The 25,027-nt window shown below is 32.0% G+C and overlaps 1 protein-coding gene across 1 annotated transcript in view; it reads left to right on the forward strand.

Moving 5' to 3' along the window:
• FSTL5 (follistatin like 5) overlaps window positions 1–25,027 on the forward strand; it is a 494,569-nt gene that overhangs the window by 396,005 nt on the left and 73,537 nt on the right. The window contains exons 10-11 of the mRNA XM_090288197.1: window positions 16,972–16,998; window positions 24,694–24,812. Coding sequence (XP_090144323.1) covers window positions 16,972–16,998; window positions 24,694–24,812 — 146 coding nt within the window. The remainder of the gene's footprint in view (window positions 1–16,971; window positions 16,999–24,693; window positions 24,813–25,027) is intronic.

Genomic DNA, 25,027 nt, shown 5'->3' on the forward strand with positions numbered 1-25,027 from the left:
ATCACAACAAAACTATAGTATATTGGTGGATTTATTTTATTATATTTTTTACTGAGTTTTTTTTAGAGTGTTAGAGAGAGAGAGAGGGAGAGAGAGAGAGATTGAGATCTACTTGTTGTTCCACTTATTTATGTCTTCATTGGTTGCTTCTTGTATGTGCCCTGACCAGAGATCAAACCCAAAACCTTGGCATACTGGGATGACACTAACCAACTGAATTACCCAGCCAGGGCCACGTTCCTATTATATTTTTAAGTATTCTAAGTAATGAGCTTTTCTTCTGTTTTCTTTCAAAGGATGCAGAGAAGAGAGATATTAAATTCCGTGTAGAGAGCAATAAAAGTTGGGAAGGATTTACAACTTTGGGGCTAACTGACACTACACAGACTTCTTTTGTTTAGCTACAGCTCGGGAGTAATCATCCAGCTATTTTCTACTTAATAGAGCAATCACGGTAATATCAGTCACATTTTTTCTCACACTACATTTCCCAGCAATGAGATGCTATTGAGGGAACGATTCATGCAAAGCGTCATATGGCTAAGGAATTTATATCTTGCTTGTATGCTAATCTTTGAATTGGAAAACCTTGAGTTGCAGTGCCCAGCTTTGTCAAGAGACATCACTGGATGTTTTCTCAAGTGACAAATTGAACTACAGAAAACTGCTTCAAAATAATACATTCCTACAGTTACATTAGAGATAGGATTGAATAACTAAGCTTTGTTGGAGTGATATACAGGGAGGGTTTAAATGTAAAGAAAAGTAGAGATGGGCCATAGAGGACTGTGTGGTGCTTGTAACAGGGACTAGGAGATGATAAGAAAAATGTAAGGTGTTTTAGATAGGGTAAATGTTATTGATTTGAAAACATCTTCCATGTAGCATACCCACTTGATACGTTTCTATTCCCAAGGGAAGTCAATTCCCAGATGATAATAATTCATCTTCAAGATTAAGATAAATGAAAAGTGGTGTGCATGTAGGCTGCTATTGAAAGCTTTTAAGCTACTGGCTACATTAAGCAGTGAGCATAGGTTATATCACATCTTGCTAGGATTTTAGTAAGGAATATGATTAATCTAGTTTCTTGCTAATATTGGAATTTAATGTCTGAATATATTATAATGATATATAAAACTTTTTTTTATTATTGTCACAGGCAGTAATATATTTGGAAATATGGGGCTGTTGCAACGATCCTTACTTAAAGGATTAACTTCAATAAATTAATATTGTTTGACTATTATAAAATAAAATTATGAGTCTTTAAAAGAATATTTAAATGTGTTAAACTTTACAACAAGATTACTGAATGAACAAAGTATATTATGCTCATATAAATTAATAATTGTTATAAAAATGCAATGAGTATAATTTGCAATGCACAATTTAGAAGTCTGTTAAAATGTAGCCATTTGTACCTTAATATTTCAAAAGATATATATACTAAAGAAGTATTTGCCTATCTTAGAAGTAGAGGAAAAGTCTTAAAATAGGTGAAAACATGACCTTTTTACATGTAAAGGTAGTTAGAATATGTTATCTCCAACTTTGGAAATAGAATATATTTTGGTAATAAAGACAAAATAATTAAACTCCCTGCTCTTCATTTACTTCCTGTTTTTAAAAGTGGGGAAAATACCTATTTCAAAAGAGCAGTTGTATAGATTTAATATTACTTAAGTAGTATCTTAATGTTTATAGAGGCCAGAAAAATAATAAAAATTGATGAATAGCAGAGTCTATAAAAATGTGTAAGTGAAGCCAAATACAGTGGTCATTTATTAGTAATTTTTACAGTCCACTGGTGTGAGCTAGAATAATTAAGAATAAGGAAAATCTATAGTTAAAGGTAAGGTGTGGACATGACAGCTGGGGTGAAATTTTCTTCTGACCGTTATGAGCTAAGTGCTAGAATGAAAAAGAACAAAGTAAAAACAAATATTTCAGGACAAATGAAATAAATTAAAAATATGGTTAATATTTACTTAACATTTGCTGAATATTATTCTGTAGAGGAGTTATACTAAAAACATTTTAAATTAGAGTAAACAGTTCACATTTTTTTTGAAAAGCAAAAAGAAATCTAATGTCTGTCACAAACATTTACACATTAGTAAGCTTATCGTGAAATAGAATGAACTTAAGATAATCAGATTCATGTCAAGGTTCACAATGTTTGATAAGCATTGATTATTTTATGAACTTTCATTATTTATAATAAATTCTAATATCCATGCTCTCAATTTGGCCAATGACATTTTCATGTGCTGTGAAGTAACTTGTTCCATAAATCTTTTCATCTCTTGACTCAAAAAACTCTGAAATTATCTGCTTTGTGATTTCCATATCTGAAGCCTACATGTTCAAATAACACGCTTTTCAATGCCATTAAGTAGATCTGTTTTTAAGACGTTGCCATTTTGCACAATAGTAAAGTCTTGTTATCTAACTACTTGCTGTGTGATCTGAATGTCATGGAATTTACCGGTTTACAATAATCATAAACAATTAGGCATTTCTAATGCTTACAGAACAAAATAAGACTCAATTTTGATTTATTGCCTGCATTTTGTCTGCAAGGCATTATTTACCTTCAGGGGAATATTCTATCTTATCTCACATTACACAATGTCAATTTAGCTAATTTATTTTATAATAAACTTAGGCAAGTGATGATGACAGTTTACATATATATATGTGTGTGTGTGTGTGTGTGTGTGTGTGTGTGTATGACTCAGGCATGCAGACTAAATAAGCTTATAGAATGACAGTGCTAAGTGTGAAACCTCTATATAACTTCTTAGAAAATCTGCATGCTAATATTTTGTTGTTGGTGCTCAGGAGAAAATGTTAGAAATAACTTTAAGATTCCATGATTTCAGAGGTCTTAAACGTGAGTGTTTTAAAAATAACTCTATGTAGATTCAAAAGGAATTTAGAATTATTATCACTCTGTGATTTTCTTACAGTCCTCTGACATAGGAATTTAGTTAGAAAATAATCTAAATGTGTGAAGAGATAATAAAACTAATGTGTCTTTCAGATGCCTGGTCTGGCGGAAAGGGCTGAAGCGAGGTGCCTTCTTAAAATTGTGTGGTCTAACTTATGCCACACATTTTTATCAACACTGTACAAAGAGCCCACATGATACATCTGTGTTTCTTATTGTGCTCTGTTTGCTCAGGTTTCTGAAGTCTAATATAGTGGATGGTGACCTAAATGTGCCAGAGAGTGAGTCAGACACTTGGATTATTTTTCTGCCTCCTCATTTGCTTTATTTTCCAACTTTATGCACATTTCCATATTTACATTACATATGAAATGTAACATCACTCTGAAATGTTATTAAAGATGGAATCTATTAAAAGAAACTTTTCTATTTTGTGCAGTAAAATCGTGTACCAATTTTAATATCTTTCCCCTATTTTAATACATATCTTTATAGTAAATTCTGGTACATATAATAACAAAAGTTTTGGAAATATTTTGGCAATAGTAAGATTTTAATAATAAAAAATTGTAAGTGAATAAAATATTTTCTTTTTTATCTCAAACATTTCCTAATAGAAAATCAGAATGTGTTTTTTAATAGTTTAGATTCAAAAGACAGATTATAATGTAGACTAAAGAAAAAGATGTTTTTTTCAAATTTGATTATGACAATATTTAAGTAAGTACTATATGCAGATAGATATTAAATACTTATCAATCATAGTTAATCTTGACATGAGTCTCTGATTATTCCAAGTGAATTTTATTTTATAATAAGCTTACTAATCTGTAAATGTATGGGAGAAATATTAAATAAATAATGTTTGGCTTTTCTAAACAAATATGAATAGTTCATTCTGATTTAAAATATTTTTAGTATACCTTCCCTGTTGAAAATTTTCAGTGAATGATAAATACTAACAATGTTTTTTATTTATTGATTTATTTTATTTTTCCCAAAATAATGATTATCCTAATGTTAATATCAGAGTGAAATTTTAAGGGTATGTTCAAAGGCAGAATAAACATCAGAGAAAACAGTATGATTGCATTAAAATTAAGTTTTGGTCATAAATATTTAACACAAAAATCTAACAACTCAGTGTAGATTGATACATGATAGAAAGATAGATATAAGTGAAATAAAATTATAAAAGAAAACTAGCTCATAGTTTTAAAAAGACCTTTCAATGATTCAGAAAAATGAAATGCCAATATATATTATCAAAAGATGTTAGTCCTCATTAACATTCAATGTGAGGTTGACATCATTTACTAAAGGAACTTACCTTTACCTACAGAGAAATGCCATTTCACATCCACTAGAATGCCAAAAGTTAAAAAGCTGATGACCTGATGATATTTGAAAAAGTAGGAATCACCATACATTGCTAGTAGGAATGTCAGTTCACCACCCTTTGGAGAACACTTGTTATGATCTGGTAGCGCTGATTTTGCGTATGCTATGGCAGCCAGCAGTCGCACGTAGTAGAGAAACACCGAATTCCCATATAACCAGAAATGATTTAGCAAGAACCTGCCAGGTACCTAATATTTTGCTCTAAAATATCATTACTTTTTAATTTGACTTTTAATTACATCTGTATTTTCGTGGCAACCTAACTTAATTTAAATACTTTTTTACAATGGCTATAATTTGATTTATGGAATTTAAATGTGTGTGAAGCTAGATACCCTCCCAAGTGCCTGAATACCATTTCAGTATCATTCCAAACTTATCTTTTTGTTTTTTTGTCTGTTAGCAAAAGGACTTTACAGCATTTATAAAGGGATAAGAGTTTTCATTGTAAGGAGAGCAAGACATCTACAGGGAACAATAGGTTTGTTTATTTGTTGCTTTCAACTATTAAATATTTATTGAGGAAAGAACAAACACAAACCATGTTGATAGCATATGGGTAGCACTGAATCAGACAATTAAGTCCTTTCAGAAAGGATATAGTTAGTTTAGTTCAGAAAGAACAACCATAATACATGGTAGAATAAAATAATTGCTGTAATAGCCGTACAAGCCAAGTGTGATAAGATTGCAGACACAGAAATATCAAATTCCAACTGAGTTGTGTAGTCTTTATGGAGGTAATGACATTCGAGATGTTATTTGGTGGTTGTATTAATACTGCCATAGCTAGAGACCTAAAAGTATTTTAAACCCAGGTAAGACTCATGAAGCACATGGTAGATTTCATTAACTTTGTATAATATATAATCATAAAAATATTTGCTGGGAGTTTGTAATACATTGTGAGAATGAATTGTTGAGTAGAACCAGGTTAGTGGAGGCCTTGAACTGTGTGAATAGAAAAAGTCAAGTTAGAAGTGATTTATATGCTGTGTTTCTGCAAAGGTAAAATTTCTGCATATTCATCACTTAGTGTTATTCTAGAGATATCACAATAAGCTGAATTTTTGGATGAATTTTATTGTTAACATATAGAAGACACTTGAGTTTTAAGTTTTGTTTTTAATTACCTGGGTAGGATTAACCAATCCGAATGCCCAACCAATAGTCTGGTACGTTTACCACTTAATCTCAAGACTGAAAACATATTGTGGAAAGTCATTCCAGCATGTTGCTGGAATACAATTAGTGTGAGCATTCACTGTGACATTTTATTATCTTCCTTTACGCAGCTTTTGAAGAGTTATTTGGCATGATGTCATTTCCCAAAAGATATTGTTACTTGTTTCATCAGCCTATTGGAACTTCTGTGAAGAAAACTATCTTCTATCTATAATAATAAATACCATGATAGACACAAAATAATCTACTGTCAATTTCATGCTTTTGCAGCCCCCCTGAGCAACCTTTACCTCATGTATAGTAGTATATATATATATACAGTTGGAACAATGTTGGCCAGGGAGAGAATTCTGACTGCAGAGCCTAAGCCGAAAACATTCTGTGTGATACTTAACTAAGTGCATGCACTGCTCATCGATTTGTTTTTAGAACACTGTTTTACTCCAGATTATTTGATTAGCCACTTATATTTTTAACACATGCTTGTTTTATTTTGCTTTTATAAATTAAACTAAACTAGAAATGAACAGAATTAGAGACATTTGTAGAAATGTAATTTTAATGGATCTCGTGCTCTAAAACACTTGGCATAGTGTCTAGCACATAATGAGGGCAGAGTAAGTGTTTGTTCTGATTACCATTATTATTATTCTGGGTCAATGATTATTAGCTTTAATGTTTTAAAACATATTGAACAATGGATAAAATGTTATAAACAGGTAAAAATGAGTAGTGATAGTATCATATGCTAGATATGGGACTAGCCAAGGGTTACAAATGAGATGTTTTATAATTATATTTAACAGCAAGCTATTTTAAGGTTCACATACGTTATTTTCAAGCATGAGCAATAATTAAGGGTTACACGTGTATGGAGCCTCTGTGATATCAGAAAGGTTCAGCCAAAAATGCTCCCACATTTCAGTGCCAGCGTTCATCTGACCGTAACTGTAGTTGGCTGCACCGTTGCTACCTGGCCTCGTTTCTTTCCTCTCCCTGTCACTTCTCTGCCAAGCATCTTTGACCCCCATTCACTTTTTCTCTGTGCCAGTAACTACAGCTACTAGAGGATCACTGGTGTCTGTTTTTTTGGTTCCGCCCTTTCTTCAGTGTTGACAATGGGAAGAAGGAGAGCAGCTGGCATTGTTCTCTCTTATTAATACAGAATCGGAACTGTGCGGGAACTGGGACAGGAAAGAGGAGAGAGGACAAGTAAGACTAGAGGAGACCAGAGCAGATTATTCTTTTGAGGACATCCCAGCATTTGTCTCTCCATTGTAATAATCTGATGCAGTGATTCAGCTCCCAGCTGTAGTAATACTCTTTCAAATAAAGAAGACAATATGTCAAAATAATACGGTCAGTAACTATAAATTCTTAATTTTAATTTGCAGTGTTGGGACACCTTTTTGCATTTTTTACCCAGTCTAAGACATTGATGTCACTTCTTCCTGCTTTAACTTTCCTTTTTAACATGACGAGAAAGAACTGTGGTTCCCGAACTCATTTAGAGGCATTCAAAACAGGAATGACAGTCTCAACAGAGAAGGCTTTAGGCTTCTGAAAGATTAGACTTAAAAACAAGTAGTGTTATGACCAAGTGTTTTAATGGAGCAATGTAAAAAGCATGTTAGTTATTCTAAGAAAGAAAAAACTGTGGTGACTTGAGACATTTTTCTGGTTTTATTATATTTTCCTTTCTCTTTAAATATAATATTGAACTGAATCTTAATGCATGATATTCAAAACACTCTGACTGTCACTTAGTTCATCTGAATATTGTTAAACCAAGTAAATTCTAATAACTGGAAAAGTATTAATCAAGAATTTTAAGAAAATATAAACTGGTAAATGACAATATCATGAAAAGTTGATGACAAAACCTCTAGAGTTTATGATGTCATGTTAAGTAGAAACTGCCATTTCCTCTCTACCAATGCAAGGAACACGGAGACTAATATTTTTTGAATAAGTACTATTTTCATAATTAAGTAAGAGAGAAGGAGAAATATCCCAGGAAGTATTCAGTAAGAGAGACCTCAGGCTAATGTTGAATGGGACAGTGCAAAATAATCCTATCCAATAGGATGACTCACTGAACAAATCAGACATGAGGTGCTCAGTTAAGTCACCATCTTGGGACCATCAGGATACTTTCTAACGTAAGATTGCAAATTCTTTCATGACTAATTAACCTGAAATTTTGTTATGAAAGTTATTATTAGTTTGACATCAAAATTCTTACTGGAAAACACAGGCATCTGTGCTCTATCATGAAACTGACTGAAGCTAAAATATAAAGGACTTTGGGGAAGAAAATTTCAGTCATCCTTTTAATCCAACTACATGTGACCTGACTGATAGAAGATGGGGGTTTTACACACTGAGAATCTGTTTTTACATTTTTGCAACAGAGTGCCAAGCCTTGCGCTTATTGTATCTAAAAGCAAATCAAAAGCGATATGGAATTCATTTTAATCAACATATTGTAAGCACTTGAAATATTTGAATTTACTTCAAAACTTGTCATTGGCCTGGTGAGGCTTCTAGTATTTGATGAAGAATGTCTGAAGGGACATAACAGTATTTGTTCTTCAACCCTGTGTACACAAACATATTATTTTTCTTCATTCACAAAAGGTATATAGACCCTACTGTTGCTGCATGTTGCTTCATATTTGAGTCAAATATAAAGTTCTTATCTTTGAAGATATGTTTCTCTGTTTAGCAAAAAAAAATTTTGTTAAAAAATATGTGTACATATGTGTAAATAAGCATGTGTACATGTGCATGTTTGCATGTGTGTATATTTCTTCCAGGCCCTGTTTTAAACGATTTTTGAAACTGTAACTCATTGAGTACTCATAAAAATACTCTTACTACCTGATTTGCCTGTTCAGTTTAAGCAATTTTATTAGAAATATGTTCTAAGAAATTAACCCTGTTAACTTGGAGTCAAATTGTTTTAGAGACATTATGTCATTTTCTAAATAAATATTTCTCCAGACAGTGTACAGTCCAATATTTTCCTTTTATTTTTGTGAGCGCTAGAAATTTCAGATACTAAGTTTATGACCTTACGCGGTGATTGTCCTATAGATTTCTCATGCCTTTCTTTGTCCTGCTATCAGTCTGTTTTGTAATTACTTTAAAGATAAGCTAACTTAACTGAATTATATACTATATATTTACCAAGAATTACATAAATATCAAATATTTAGTGCAGTTAAGGTTTGTAATTATAATTTGCAATTTATCTCACAAAATATTTAACACTTTATTTCAATGATAGTTGTAGTCAACTTCCTTCAAAGATTACATAGTTTCTGTTTTACACTATATTTAAACATAGTTATCTTTATGTTAACATTCTATGTAATACAAACATATTAAATATATTTAAATATATCTTAAATAGTAGGAAATTCAGAATATGATAGGAATAGTAAAAATTTTTGAGAATGATAGCCCTTTATAAAAATTACATAGTCAAGATGTACTGAGCAATTCATTATGTGCCAGGTACTACTTAAAATATGTTATAATCAGCCCTGGCTGGTGTGGCTCAGTGGATTGAGTGGCAGCCTGCGAATCAATGGGTCACCGGTTCAAGTCCCAGCCCAGGCACTATGACTGGGTTGTGGGCCAGGTCTCCAGTTAGGGGCGTGTGAAGCAACTACACATTGGTTTTACTCTCCTCTCTTTCTCCCTCTCTTCCCCTCTCTCAAAAAAATAATAAATAAAATCTTTTAAAAATAAGTTATAATCATTTTATTTTTTAATTCTTTAATTAACCCTGTGGTGTGTTTTCTAGATAAGGAGATTAAAACAAAATAAGAAGTAACTTTGCTTGCCATCTACATACAATGGTAGGGTTTGTGAACGAATTAGAAGGCAAAGATTTTCCCGTGTAGCCAATTAACAACAATTGTTTAATAATGTCCTGCTTATTGTTTATCATGTAAAAACTATAATCAATCATTTGTGTGAAGAATTATCAAAATCAAATTAGTTCCTGCCAGTGGTGGGCTTAGGATTTTTATATTGAGAGAAGCTGAAGTGTTGGCAGTCTCGCTAGGAGTATGTTAAACAGAAAGATTTTCTTAAAGTGATCTTTGCTTAGTAAGCAGTCTGTTATACTAGCATGGTGTGTGTCCAAGATGGTCCTTGTCCTCTCCTGTTATCCACACCTTTGTATACCTTCCCATATTGAAGTGGGTGAGGTATCTATCACGGTGAAAGTAGGGTGAAAGCGGAGGTATATGACTCCAGAAGCCAGGTCATAAAGGGCATTATGGCTTCTGCCTTGCTCTCTGGGATCACTCCTTTAGGGGAAGCCAATTCCAGTATGTAAGACATTTAAGCATGTTGGGGAGAGTCCCATGAATGAAGAACTGAGGCTTCCTGCCAAGGGTCAGCACCAAACTTCCAGCATACCAGTGAGCCACCTTGGAAGTGGATCTTCCAGCCCACATCAGCCTTTACATGACTAGAGAGCCACATGAGATACCCCAAATCAGAACCTTCCTAGCATCACCACCCCACAAAGACCACAAATGTTTTTTCTTGTTTTAAGCCACTAAGTTTGAAATAATTTTCTACATATGATGCAATAACAACTGCAGATAATATGCTCACTTGGGTTGGCATCAGAGCAAAAGATGCATATAGTTTTTATTTCTTTGATGTGGTAGTTTTACTCTTTTGACATGGCAATAGTTCCTAGGTTGTGTTGGTTTCAATCAGACTTGTTGGGTTACTAAGAGTACACTCTATATGGTTAAGTACAGGTTATTTTTAAATTGATGTGACTGTTAAACTGGCAACATGGAGCAGTCAGTGATGTATCCACATTCAAAACCCAGAACCTGGCAGTACATAATCAGACAACTGCTGACTCTCTTGCCTCTCCCATGGTTTGCCTAGTTGCTTCCTGCCTTCCACATCTTCTTGAGTCCTTCTGTGCATTATTACACATTATCATAGTCCTGACTCTATGTCATGATACCTTTAGCTATGCATTCTTACAATTCTGATTCTCTCTGCTTTTTGGTTTTTAACATGATTTTTTTATTCAAGTTACTCCCCAAAAGCATCTGATTATCCTGTCTTATCATGTTATAGAAATTTAACCATAGATTCCTGGCCAGTATCTAGGCTGTATGCCCTAGTGTAGGCTGGGAACTATGTTAGATGATAGTTTGGAAATCTGTGTAGTCACAGGGGACAATTGTCTTCAGTTAATGCCAAAAGAGTGACAGTTTCACTTAAAAGTGGTTTTGGATTTGGCATATGGCAGGCAATGTACTTGACATATATTATATAGCTTTCCATCCTAAAAATAATGTGTTTTAAATGTCTCACTTCATTCTCCATATGTACATTCAAAGAAATTTCAACCACCATAACACTAACCATACATTTTTCAGATACATTTACTTGTACCTACATTTTAAAAATGTTATCTTTTTTCATTTGCTTTCTAAAGTTGTCAATTTCTCAAATCTAAAAGGGAAGCAGTCGATAAGACATATAGCAGAAATGTTATCCTTAGATAAATATAGTATAGAAAAATGTTTTGCACTGCTGAAAACCTTACACTTTCAGAAAGAGACAAGGACAAGCAAAAATCTTATTTAGTAGAAAAGCATTTTACACATAAGTGGCCAAGGAGAATAACAATACTATAGCGTGCTGCTGTGCAGTTAACGCTCCTATTGCTGTTACTTATGTAACATTCGGCTCTCCACATGTATTTCCACAGAGAGACAGTGTATTTAATATTTAATATACTTTCTCTGTGAGACCCATCGCCTTGAATATAATGGCAGGTTCATAATATATACAATATAGCAATTTGTAAAAACGACATTAATAAAGATTCTGTTACTAGTGTCCAGGCACCTGCTCATTGAACCACATTTTTATTATAAGGCATATGCTATCTTCAAAAAGAATTTTACATTTCAGTTATCATGGGTAAGTACTGAATTACCGGAGGTGGGTAACTTTCAGGTTTTTATTGTCTAATTATAAATAAAGGATTTCAGAACAGTAAACTCATTTCTGGTATATTAAGGAATTTAATTGGTGTTTAAAAGAATGTAGAGAAAACAGTCTGTTAGTCCACATTCACACAGACTAACTATAGACAAAAACCTAAACTTGTTTAAAGGAAAACTAGGGGGGCTTAGGTGAATAGTTCTGCTAAGAATATTACTGTCAGATTTAACACATAAGTGGCCCATATGAGTAAAATTTACACATATGAGTAAAGATTAAGAGATTCAGAATGACTTGATGTTTGAAATGTGAGATTAATATGATACAGGCATGTACATGCTGTGCTAAAGACTTTGAGCTGATACAGTCACACACATTTATACATGCATTATATGTTTTTCAATATATGAATGACATTATGAAGTCTGCATATAGTATAGGTAGCTGTTTATATTGTAGGAAGGATAAATAAATTGATATGACAAATGAAACCATTCCTATGTATAATAGCTGTTAAAATGTTTAAGATATAAAAATAACATTTTTTAATGGTAATGGCTTTCATTTATAAATATGGTTCTATTGATAATTTGGCTATATCAGAAAGTGTTTATTGTAGCCTTATTCAACCCTCCTGACATTTTACCTTGTGGGAAAGTGAGAGGTTTCAAGTGGTGAAGGATGGATGGAGCTGGGAAAGAAAGAGGAGGAAATCTGGGAAGAACGAAGTCCTTGGTCTCTCTGGGTATGTGGATTAGTTGATTTGATACAAGATATTGAACATCCAGTATGCTCATTCATGATACCAATATAATCTCTGATACTATGCTTAGGATGTTCTACTTTTAGAATTATCATTTTCCAATGATTTGGTCTCAATAAATATGTATAAGCCAATTAAAACAACCTTCACTTTCTTGCATTAAAACAAACATTTCAATAGAAATAATGAGTTAAATATATAAATAGAAGAAAATTTTCTTTCAATAGCTGCAAATATTCAATATAATTTATAATCAACTGTATTGATTATATTATATTACATATTCTAACATATATTGTATATGTAAATTACATATCCATGCATATTATATATTTTCCCATTATTAAGCTTGTGCACAGGTGCATGCATACACACATACAGTGATAGTTTTCACTTTGAGTGTGGTAGGATAAATACTTTCAAAGCCTATTGTACTAATCTCTGATCTAGGTACTAAGTTTGGATTGATGAAAAATGAACAATAATAGTTGTTTTTGTTTTTGTAAATTATTTATTTGTTTGTTTGTTTACTTATTTTATTTTTAGAGAGAGGGGAAAGGAGAAAGAGAGGGAGAGAAACATCACTGTGTGGTTGCCTCTCACTCGCGCCCCCAACTGGGGACCTGACGTGCAACCTAGTCATGTGCCCTGACTGGGAATCGAACCAGTGACACTTGGCTCACAGGCCGACACTCAATCCGCAGAGCCACAGCAGCCAAGAATAATAGTTTTAAAAGGAATAAAACCATCTGATGAAATAGTGTATAACATTAAAAATGTATCTCTAAAGATGAAATTAGACATTTGATAAATGATACATAATTTATGATTATCTTATATTGTATCAAGAAATCCTTATCTACATAAGCATTTACATAAAAATCAGAATTACATAAAAATCAGAAAAGTGATAAAAATACATATAAGGAAAAGAGACTTGGTTACTCAACCTGCATAATTGAATTCAAAATATTTTAATGTACATTTTCACTTATACAATAAAATGAAATATGTTCTAAATCAACAATAACAGCACATGGAATGTATAAATTAAGTAATTTCAGAATAAATTTTATCTTAATAATATTTATTCCCTGGATATAGGAATAATGCAGTGTTACATACAACATGCTTTTAGTGAATGTTACACTATATTTGCTATTCTTTTTATATTTTAATAAATCATTGATATATTATGCTTTGAACTTTTATAAATAAACTTTTATTTTCTAATTCTTACACAAGTACACAGATTTGGAGGTATTTGCCCTTGTTTTGTCACCTAACTAAACTATCTTACTAACTTTATGTGTAATTTTATTAACCCTTTTGTGACTCATTGGATCTTAAAATTTTGAATATTTTATTTTCTGACTTAGTATACTAATGATACTATTTATATGTGTTTTTTTGCTTAATGAATTATCTACTTCATACAAAATTAATTTGTAATGACAATCAAAACCCACTGTTTTGAATCTCAACTTATTATTGTTTTGTTGATTTTTCATTAATATGAAATATGTCTCTATTCTTAGTTTGCTAGGTCGCTAAGAATATTTACATTCCACTTAATATGTGATGCACTTGTAATATCAGGTTACATTTGTTTATTTAAATTATATCAACCTCATTTGATATATAAATAATATTGTATTAAAATTATTGATGTCTTAACTAAATTTCTACCATTCTTTCCTTCTAAAACTATTTTTGTCCATGATTAAACTTCTAGTATTCTGATGAATTTTGCTTGCATTTTATTTACAATTTTTGTCATTAGTGAAATTGTCCTATAATTCCCTTTATCAGTTGTTGGCATTACTTTGGCTAATTTCATAAAATTAAAGGGAATTTTTTCATCTTAACCAATATTCTAACAATATGTAATAGAACTGGATTATATAAATCTTGAAAGTTAGTAAAAACCTCAGATCCTAAGAGTTTTTTGGAAAGAAACTTTTTTTTGTATTCAGTATTATTTTGTATTAGTTTCACTTATACAGCACAACTGTCAGAAAATCATATCCTTTACAAAGTGTTACTTTATGACATTTCCAGTATACACATGTTGAATTCTTATTTTTGTTGTTTTATATGAATTGTGATTATATTTTATTTTCTAAAATATTTAATTAGGGAAGAAATTTTTGGATTTAAGCACATTTTCATATTTACTCTTTTGTTGTCTGAATATGTCTAAACTATTTATGCTTATTGGAATATATATAAAGGAGAGAGAGAGAGAGAGAGAGAGAGAGAGAGAGAGAGAGAGAGAGAGATTTTTTATTTTCTAGTTTACTTTGTGGCCAATACAACCTGAAAAGAAAACATTTTTCTGTCTTATAGTACAACACCCATTCTAAAAATACTAATTTAGTCTTAATATTTATATTACTGAAACATTGTCTTTTTTCCCTTCATTTTTCAAATATTAAGTGTGAAAGTTTAAAAAAGCAGAATGTGACTGTGAATTTATCAATTTTGTATCCAGTCCTAATAGTTTCTGCCTTGTATTTTACTGCTATGCTTTTGGTTTATCATTTTAAGTTCAATCTGCTGTGGCCTTGAATTTTAGCTTATTTAATGTTAATATCACAAATCATGTATTTTTTGGTACTTTCTGATAATGATTTTTTATCTTAAAAAATAAGTTGTTATTCCTATAAAGTGGCAGTGCTTTGATATGCCAGTAGGGTTTGTGCATGCTTTTTCCTATATCTAGAAATTGCATTTCTAAAATGCTCACTTAGTTGGCTCTTATTCATCTTTTAGCTGTCACCTTCAATATTATCTTTAAGAAAGTTCCTCCAGTTTCAGATTAGACTATGACTAATTCAACTCTTCAAAGCATTCAGATTACTTTTTCTTTTACATAGAGCATTAAATTTGTAATTTTGAAATCTTTCTTGGCCATAATTTGAATATTGTTTGTTGACTTTTTTTTCTTAACTAGACTATATGCTGTGTTAGCATAAAGCTGAGTGTGTTCCAATCTGCATATTAAATACAGTGTTTGGCACATGCCCAGACACATCCAGGCAGATGGATGGAGATGTGAGGAAACATAAGTCTGGTTACCTTTCTTATAAACCAGAAAAATAAAGGTAACTGTAACCCTGACTCAACCTTCCCTGAACCTGCAAAAGAAATTAAATTTCCTTTGCATTATATACAAAAGACTTTGTTGATATGTCATGGACAAATTATCTGGCTTCATGTTCTATCAGTTTTGCCCTCCAACTATATTCAGTTACTCAAATTTCTCTAGATGTGTTATGACGTGGTCTCTTGGGACTCCCTGAACAGCTCTAGCCCTGCCCACTGAGCCCCATCTCCCTCTTGTGAGCTTGGGTGACTTTGTCTTTCATGAACATCTCCAACTCAATGAAGCGGCCCTCCCTCCACTGCCCTACCTCTGCCACTCATAGATAATCATGCGGTCCCGTCACTCGCCACTGAGACTGATATTTGTTTCTTTGATTGCGCTCATCACATGGTTGTAACTGCTTGTTAGCATGGTTCTCTCCCTTCTCAGGTCTATGCTCACTCCTTGTGAACAGTATCTCTTCTTTTCATATTCGTCCAGACACACTGTAGCAACAAGAATGGCGTCACCAAATGCCCTGAGGGGCTGCACATAGCATGTATGCGTCTTTGAATAAATATTCTTAAGAAATTAAGAACACCAAGACTCACAAAAAATATTTCTCTACTGAAATTTAATTAAAAACATATATAGCAGGTGCTGAAAATTGCAGATTTGGGCCTTCAGCCTCCAGCTAGAGGAGCTTGGTTTTGCTACATTCACTGTGGATGTTCAGTTTTTTTTCAAAAAGTGATTATGTTTTAGTATAGTTAAAATATTCAGGGTGTAATTAGACCTGTAGAAGATTTTCTATTAGTTATACTTTCTTTTCACTTATATTATTTTGCTTTGAAAACATATATAAATTAGAAAAATTTGCATCAGTGAGACAGGCAGACACTTCCTTGAGAATATTTCTATTGGTATTCTCTATTTCTATTTTACTATTTTCACTCTCTACTGATTTAGTCCCTATACAGTATTTAATAAACCCATTTTCTAGAAACAAGTTGATATAAACCATTACTTTACATTGAAATAAGATATATTTGTATATATTGCATTCTATCTTATTTAAAGGGTGAAAACATGTACTGTTTAAAAATAGACTACTTCTGTTTTTACAAGAAATGTTCTTACTCAGGAATATTGCATATTGTGCAGGAATATGACATCTTGTGATATTGAGAATTTTAAAGATATAACTTTCAATTAGTGACTTTTAGCTATTGTCAAATAAATTGTTTAACTACCGATGCTTGTTCTAAAGCTGTATTTCAATATAATTAACTTAAAAATCTTATTATTTTCAATGATGCATAAAATATTCTTTGTTTATCCTTTATGCCAAAGAAGAATAGGCTATTCCAAAAAATAAGTAGAACATTATTAACTAGTCCCAGCATTTTACCATTTTGTTAATTTAAAGTAGTTTGTTGAATTCAGTTCAATACTTTTATGTACATGTTCTACCCCAGAGACTGTGACCTCTTTAATAGTTATTTGTATTGTTATGCAACTGAAGCTGTCTTTACTCATTTTTCCTTCTTTTCTTTTCTTCTTAACATGCTGCAGTAGCTAACATACTATGGAGAGAAGAAGGTATTAAATTCTATTATTTTTATATTGTTGTGACTATTTTACTTTTTAGTATATTTGTTGATGATCATTTTTAATAATCATTTTTTTTTAGTTTTTATTTTGATGTTTGTGCTATTACAGTTGTTTCTGCATTTCTCCCTTTCGCCACCTCCACCCAACCCCATCCTTTTGCATCTCCAAGTTAATTCCCATATAAGTCCCTGTCCATGGGTTGTACATAAATGTTCTTTGGTTCATCCCATTACTATCTGTCATCCCGCTCCCCGCTGCCGTTTTTATTTTGATTCAATAATTTTACTTGATCATATTTTAACGATTCTGTGTAAACCTCTACCATTAAAATATTAATATGCTTATCAGCTTGAATCATAATTGATAACTGATATATAGTCAGGAATTAAGTTACACTCTATTGAAATGTTTTTAAGGGTATAAAATCAAGTCAAAAAATAAAAGCAACCTTAGTTAAAAAATTTACATAATAAGCCCTCATTAGATTACGAAAAGAAAAACTATAAAAACCATTGCCTTATCTAGGGAATATAGTAAATTACTTAAGAAAATGGGTTATACACCTGAAAGATCTGGATTCAAATCCAGTCTCCACCTCTAGGGCCTTTTTTTTTTTTTTTTTTTTTTTTAATTTTTTAATTTTGGTTTTTCAATTACAGTTGTCCCCTTTTCCCCCAATTTCTCTCCCCCACCCAACCCACCCCCTCTCCCACAATCATATCCCTCCCCGTTGTCCATGTCCATGAGTCTTTCATACAGGCTTTTTAATTAAACCCTTCCCTTACTTATCCCCCTTCTCTCCCTCTCCCCTCCCCCCTATTGACTGCTATTCTGCTCTTTGTTCTATTTAGTTCCTTTGTTTGTGTTGTTCTTTAGTTTCCTGTATTAGGTGATATCATATGGTATTTTTCTTTCTTTGCCTGGCTTATTTCACTAAGCATAATTCTCTCTAAGACATTTGTTAATACACATAGGGTTGTTATCAGTTCCTTAAATATAGTACACATTCAGTAAATGGTAGCTACTGTCATTTATAATTGTTGTTACTATTATCAATTTTATGTAGTCACAAAAGCTTGAAAGGAAGTGTTTGATCAGGTACTCCAATAGCCCATCAGTTGTGTTTTAATTACATTCTTAGGAGAAAAATATGTATATCCTCATATACTCCAGGTAAACAATAATTCAAATTATTGTTTCACAATCCATCCTAGACAAACTTTCTCTTCCTCAATTATAGCTTCCTCTATGAGCTGGATTCACTGTTACCTGTGAGGGCCATGTCTCATAAGGTTCATGTAATTTTGGAATTTAGCCATCTTAATTTTATTACCACTACCCCCCTCCTTTTTTGTTCCCCTTAGGATTTCTTGCTCTTAAATCATTTGTATAGGCTTCTTTAAAGGCTGGTTTATAAATGATGTTCTCATGTAACTATACCCTTTCAATGTATTTCATTTGGATATTTCACATTTGAATATGCAAATCCAATAATTATTGGCACCATCATGGACATGCCTGTTGAACAATATTACTTTGTGACTCTCTTCACTCTTGAGATCAAACAAATATTTCTCTTAGCACTTTAAAAATTGATTTTGTTTTATCATTATAATGGAAGAAATATTAAGGATCAGAAATCAGGTACCATAGATCTGGCTTTTCTGGTTAATTATGGAGAAAATTTGGATGAGTTATTTTACCTCTCTGAGCCAGATTTATCTAACCTAATAGTTGAAGTAGATTTGGAATTCTAGTGATCTCTGATATATAAATCCTAAAGTATTATTCTTTATAAATTTATTTTTTTTAATTTTTAAAATTGTTTTTCTATTACAGTTGTCCTGTTTTACCCCATTGCTCTCCCCTACCCTGCCCACCCCTCCCACATTCAGTCCCCACCCTGTTGTCTATGTCCGTGGGTCATTTATACTAATTCCTTGATTAGACCCTTCCCCTTCTTTACCCCCTTCTCCTCCTCCCCACTCCCCTCTGGTCACTGTGAGTCTGTTCCTTGTTTCCATGCCTCTGGTTCTGTTTTGCTTGTTCGTTTGTTTTGTTCATTCATTTCCTGTAATGGGTGAGATCATATGGTATTTGTCTTTTGCTGCCTCGCTTATTTCATCAAGCATAATACTCTCCAGTTCCATCCATTTTGTCTAATAACCACCACAAACATCCCTTGTTCATAATAATTATTAATATGAAATAACAATATAATGAAATCCTCATGCTACCCCCAAAAGTATTAGAGACCTCCATATAACTTAAGATCACATTAAAATTTATTATTTGAAACCATTTTTATCTGTTAAAAATTTATTTTCATAGTTTTGTGACAATAGATAGCTATTTGTAGATAGGTGTACATACATATACATTGATGTATAAATGTGCATATACATGCATGCATGTGTGCATATATATGTGATTCCAATTAATAGTAATTACTTAGCAAACAAATACTATATTATAATCTCTGTTAGGTTAATCACTAAATGTGAAGTTAATTGTGCAGATTTGCATTTTTTCCAGTGTACCTTTGGAAGTTCAGGGAATTGTATCCTGACTCAAAAGGACTGGTTTGAGATAATATCAAATATATGGTAGTTAGATAGCACTTAATGCCTAGATTAACATTGCCCAACAACAAACTTGACACAATCACTCTTAAAAACTTTCTAGTAAAAATGAAAGAGTAAGTCTTATTTTAGATGAAGATAATATGAAGATCTTATTGAGGTGCAATGGTATGATGTTACTATGTATGTGAAAAGGTTTTTAGCTCCAAAGGCATACATACCAAAAAAAACGAGAACATTCATGAACCAAAACTCTACCCCTGCCAGGTTATTCAAGGTAAGAACTGCAATGTACACAATCTATTCCTGCCTGTATTTTTCATTACCTAAAAACAAAACAAAACATTTATTCTATATATTTTAATATATATATATATATTCTATATATATATTAAAGAATAATATCAACTACTAAAGAACTTTATTTAACACTTAAACTTATTGGTTCATCTTTGGTTACCAAATCACTACATTGTGGACTTAAAATTTGCTATTGATCGTAACTTAATGTAAAATTAAGTAATGTAGAATTACTGCAATAATGTAAAATTAAGTCAGAGGAAGACAATTATCACCACAAAAATCTCCTTTCTTATTGATTTTTATATTCATCTAAAGATCAGAATTTGACCAAATTTTATTGTTGATATAAATTATATAAAATATATTTTTGCTATATAGAATAAATAGTATAATTGTATTATGATACACTATTATTACTGAGCAGCTATCCTAAAAGTATCGAGACAAGAAGGTAAATTACAACTATTTTTTCTCAGTCTGTTTCATGTACTTATTATTACTGATTAGAAAATCCTCTGGGAAATAATTCTTTCTTATGAGACTGCAAGTAATTCTTGCTTATGTCCTCTTTCTGTATAGAAAGAATAACAAAGCAAAAAGAAAGCTCACAAGGAACAAACAAATTATGGGTTACATTCTAGAACCACTATACTCTATTAGATTAACAATCGACCTGGAAAAGATAAAGTACATGTGTCTGACTTCACCAAGGGATGGAAAAAGAAAAAAGCCAGGCTGCACATATTCCCAATTTTTATTGTGACTACAGTGATGAAGCTTTCATCGATGTCAAGATATTTTGCAATATACTACAATACAGAGCATTAATGAACAGAGAATTATAATTGAAACCTATATGGTTATCAAGCTTTTTGGGACTCAGGACCCCATTACATTTTCCAATATTATTGTGAACACAAAAGCTTTTGTTTGTGTGGGTTATTTTCATCTACTTACACTTACTGTATTAGAAATTAAAACAGAAAATTTTTAATTGGTATTTATTAATTTATTTAAAAGAACCGTAATAAACCCATTACATGTAGCCATAAATAACACATTATTTTTAAAGCTGTATTTTCAGAAAACACTGAGGACACTCACATTGTTTTACATTTTGCAAATCTTCTAAATGTCTGACTGGATAGGAAATGCTGGATTCCCATGTCTGCTTCTGCATTGGGTTGCTGTGACATCACTTGACATCATGTGTCACGTAACCTGTTGAAAACTGCATTCTACTTCTGTGACAATCTGATTTGTGAGACTGAGAGAAGAAAAACACAAATGATGTCTTAGTATTATTATAAAAATAGCTTTGACTTTGTCTATCTACTGAAAAGATTAACTTTCAGAACTGGTCCACTAGAAAATCAAATTGAACTTTTAGAAGTTCATGGATTCATAGAATTTGCTATCACAGAGAACAGCAATTTAGCAGTATATCTCACAGTATGGACTTGAGGAAAACATGAGAACAGGAATCATATTCAGGGTATTATACATTTCACCAAGTGTGTTTTCCCACTAATGTTTCAAAGAAGAGAGAGTATCAGTTACAAAATAGTGACAGTTATTCATTCTGTTGTTTTAATTTCTTCATCTCATTTAATCCTTACAACATCTGTATGATATAAGTATAGTGATTATCTCTGAACTTCAGACTGGGACATTGTGACCCACACAATAACTTCACCCTCGTACACCAGGAAGTTCTATGGCCATGATGTGCCTCAGAGCTGTTTAAATCCTGAGAAGGGCCTCTCTCTTTGTTACATTCCTCCATCCCCTTTCAAAAAAAGGTTAGGACATAGAAACTTATTAGTTTTAATTGAACTTACCAGTTTTAATGAATATACACAAAAGTGGTTCTTTACAAATAAAGCCAATGAATGTACAAAATGAAAGTCTGCATTTCCTTCTTGTTATCAACATTTCCATCACCAGGTAATTTATATTGTTCTGTGCCCACTATGTTCCTAATAAATGTATACATGTACAATGTTATACCAGCAAATTTAGAAAGAAACACATCTGCAACATATATGCCTATCATAAATTCTTCTTCTAAAACTTAAATAAAATTTTTGATGAATGATATATGTCTAGCAGAAAAATAGTGGCAATAAACTAGTATATTTCTTGTGGGTAGGGAAGGAGGAACTCAGGGTTGACTCTAAAAGATATAAGAAGTTTTATTTCACAGCAATGAGGCTGATACATTACTGTTCACTTTATAATTATTATTTTATGTAAGATATTTATGTGCGGTATTTTGTTGACATCACTATTTCATAAACACTAAGGAGTTTGGAAACAATAAAATGCAAAAAGAAACTGAACCTTATATAATGATGTTGGTATTTCTTCAATAACTTCTTACCTAAAAAGTCGTTTATACTTTGTAAAAACGCTGATGTGTGATTCACATTTTAAAAAGCAAGAAGATAGTCTCTCCGATAGATAGGGTGAGCTGGATGGATTAAGTGGCTTATAGAGGAAAACGGAGCTCCGAAATTCCATCAACGTGACAGTTCAGTGGCATACTGTGTACAGAATGTGGAGAAGTAACATAACAAGGAAGGGCAGGAAGTTTTAGAGTAGTGTCAGATTCAAACATGCTCACATTCCTGTTGGTGAAGGATAATTTTGCAGCAGGTGAAGGATAATTTTGCAGCAGCTGAAGGAGAGCAGAATCACATTCATTCAAAAATGTTATGGGCCTTGTAATAATTATCAAACATAATATGTAATTGACAATTCACAATCAGATACCACATTATTGCTTGGTTATGTCCATAAGTTTCAACAAAATTAATGTTAAATTGATAGCCATTGGTATCACACACATCAATCTTAGGTAAGGTTTACTGATACCAATCATTTTTTGCATTAAAAACTGATGTTTTTAAAAAATTTTTATTCATTGGGCATGGAATTTATTGTCCTTTATGCACAACTATAATTATAAAAGATAGGTGAAAACTACTGAATTTTCTTTTTTTTAAATATGGCTTGACTTTAGTTTTTACCACTTCTGCTATTCAGAACTATCCCACTTTAATGTAGTACTCTCTCTGGACTCAATATGTTTAATTAACTGATAAAGATTACATATATTAAAATATAAGTAATTGAAATTATAAAACAATAGAGATGTATTGAAACCATCTGGGGTCATTTAAAATGTATATGTGTGATTAGGTAGAAATAATTTCATGTGCTAAGGGATAATTATAAACATTGACAAAGTCATAATTATGTTTGAATACATTTTCCTATAAATCAAGAATAGATGGACATGTGGCTAGATAGGCAGAATGGGTGACTCTTTAAACTAAGAACATATTTGATAAGAATAAATATGTCTAGCCCTGACTGGTATGGTTCAGTGGATTGGGTGTCATCCTGTAATCCAAAAGGTTACTGGTTCAATTCCCAGTGAGGGCACATCCTGGGTTGTGGGCCAGGTGCACATAGGTGTAAGAGGCAACCAGTCAATGTTTTTCTCTCTCTCTTTCTCCTTCCTTTACCCTCTCTTTAATAACAAATAAATAAAAGTCTTTAAAAATATATGTCTAAAGTTGAACAAATAATTTTACAAATAAACATGTTTTTATTGTGATCCTCAGGCTTGACTTAATAGACCTTGCAGATATTCTCAATTAAAATTTAAATAATGCTGAGAGATATTTTTGTATTTAAATTGATTAACTTACTCTTTATAAGTGTTTTTAGAATTTAACATTTTAAGCAAAAATGACCTGACTTTCCAAACTACCTAGGTTTCTATATCATTCATTGCTCATCTTTTAAAGAACATACGCTATCACTGAATCATGTAAGGTGTAATTAGACTGGATAACCAGGGTTGTGGAAAGCAACAGGACTGGGAAAGGGACCTACTCAGGTGAAGATCTAAAGAGGAAAGACGACTACAGGTGCTTAAGTTGGACATGTTGGAACAAGGCAGAAACAGAGGAAATGAAGAGAGTGGGTTTGCAAGAAGATGCAGAGGCTCCCCAGGTGCAGGCCTCAGTTAACCCCAGCTGCTTACCGGTATCTCATTTTTGTGTGTCCTGTGCCAGTTAGGTTTGGATTTATAAAGTGGAAAAAATTCTGAGATGCCACACAGTTAGATCTCTAGTGTGAAAAAAAAAAAAAAATATGATTCCAACTAGTATATCGAGGTTTTTTTCCCCTAAAACCTTAAATTCAACTTTTAGAAATAGGCCCCAAATACTGCCAGTATAAAAAAAATAATATAAAGGACATTTTTGTAAGATTATATTTATAAACATTAGTATAGGAAAATATGTGTTCTCCAATATCTGGAGGATTTGGTCTCTTTGTTTCTAAAAAGTATTATAGAAACTAAATTCCTACAAACCTACAAAGAATGAAGTTTTATTTTCTCCAGGAATCTCTAATAAAAGTAGTAGAATAAATACAAGTCTTCAAAAAGTAGTTTTATTTTTTAACACATAATTGGAGAAGGTTCTAGACATAATCTGTGTATCGAAGAGTTTATTATTTCCATTTATAACTATTATAAATATATGAAAATGTATTGGATTGTATTAGAGAAATCAATGAATTGAAGATTGGGGAGAATAAAGAATATCTGCATAATATCACAAAGTTGCTTGGGCATCAATGAAGGTCGCATATAGTTTGCTTTCCTAGCATTACATGGCTTCACAATTGATCTGTCAGCCTTATGAGGGACACTGAGTATTGGTTGTAAAGTTTTCTGATAATTTCATTTTGAACTTTTGAATGTGTTTTTATTTCTAAGGTCTGGGAATTGGAAACATGTTCTATGTTTTTTATGAAGATGGAATCAAAGTGATACAACCCATAGAGTGTGAATTTCAGAGACACATTAAGCCTAGTGAAAAGCTCCTTGGGTTCCAGGCAAGTATTTTAATAACATATTTTCATTTTTATGCAGCAGTTTTTTTAAGTTGACATGTTTTAGAAATACATTTAAATATATACATATGTGAGGTGTATCAGGAGGAAAATATTAGAACTATGACATTGGTGTTACTTATGCAAGTTTTATATTTGAGGCAAAAATAATATACCATACATTCTTAATTATTTGTTTTTAATTAAAATGAAGGCAA

This window comes from Furipterus horrens, unplaced genomic scaffold, assembly GCF_987537825.1.
Source record: "Furipterus horrens unplaced genomic scaffold, mFurHor1.1.pri manual_scaffold_10, whole genome shotgun sequence".
Classification (NCBI taxonomy): Eukaryota; Metazoa; Chordata; class Mammalia; order Chiroptera; family Furipteridae; genus Furipterus; species Furipterus horrens.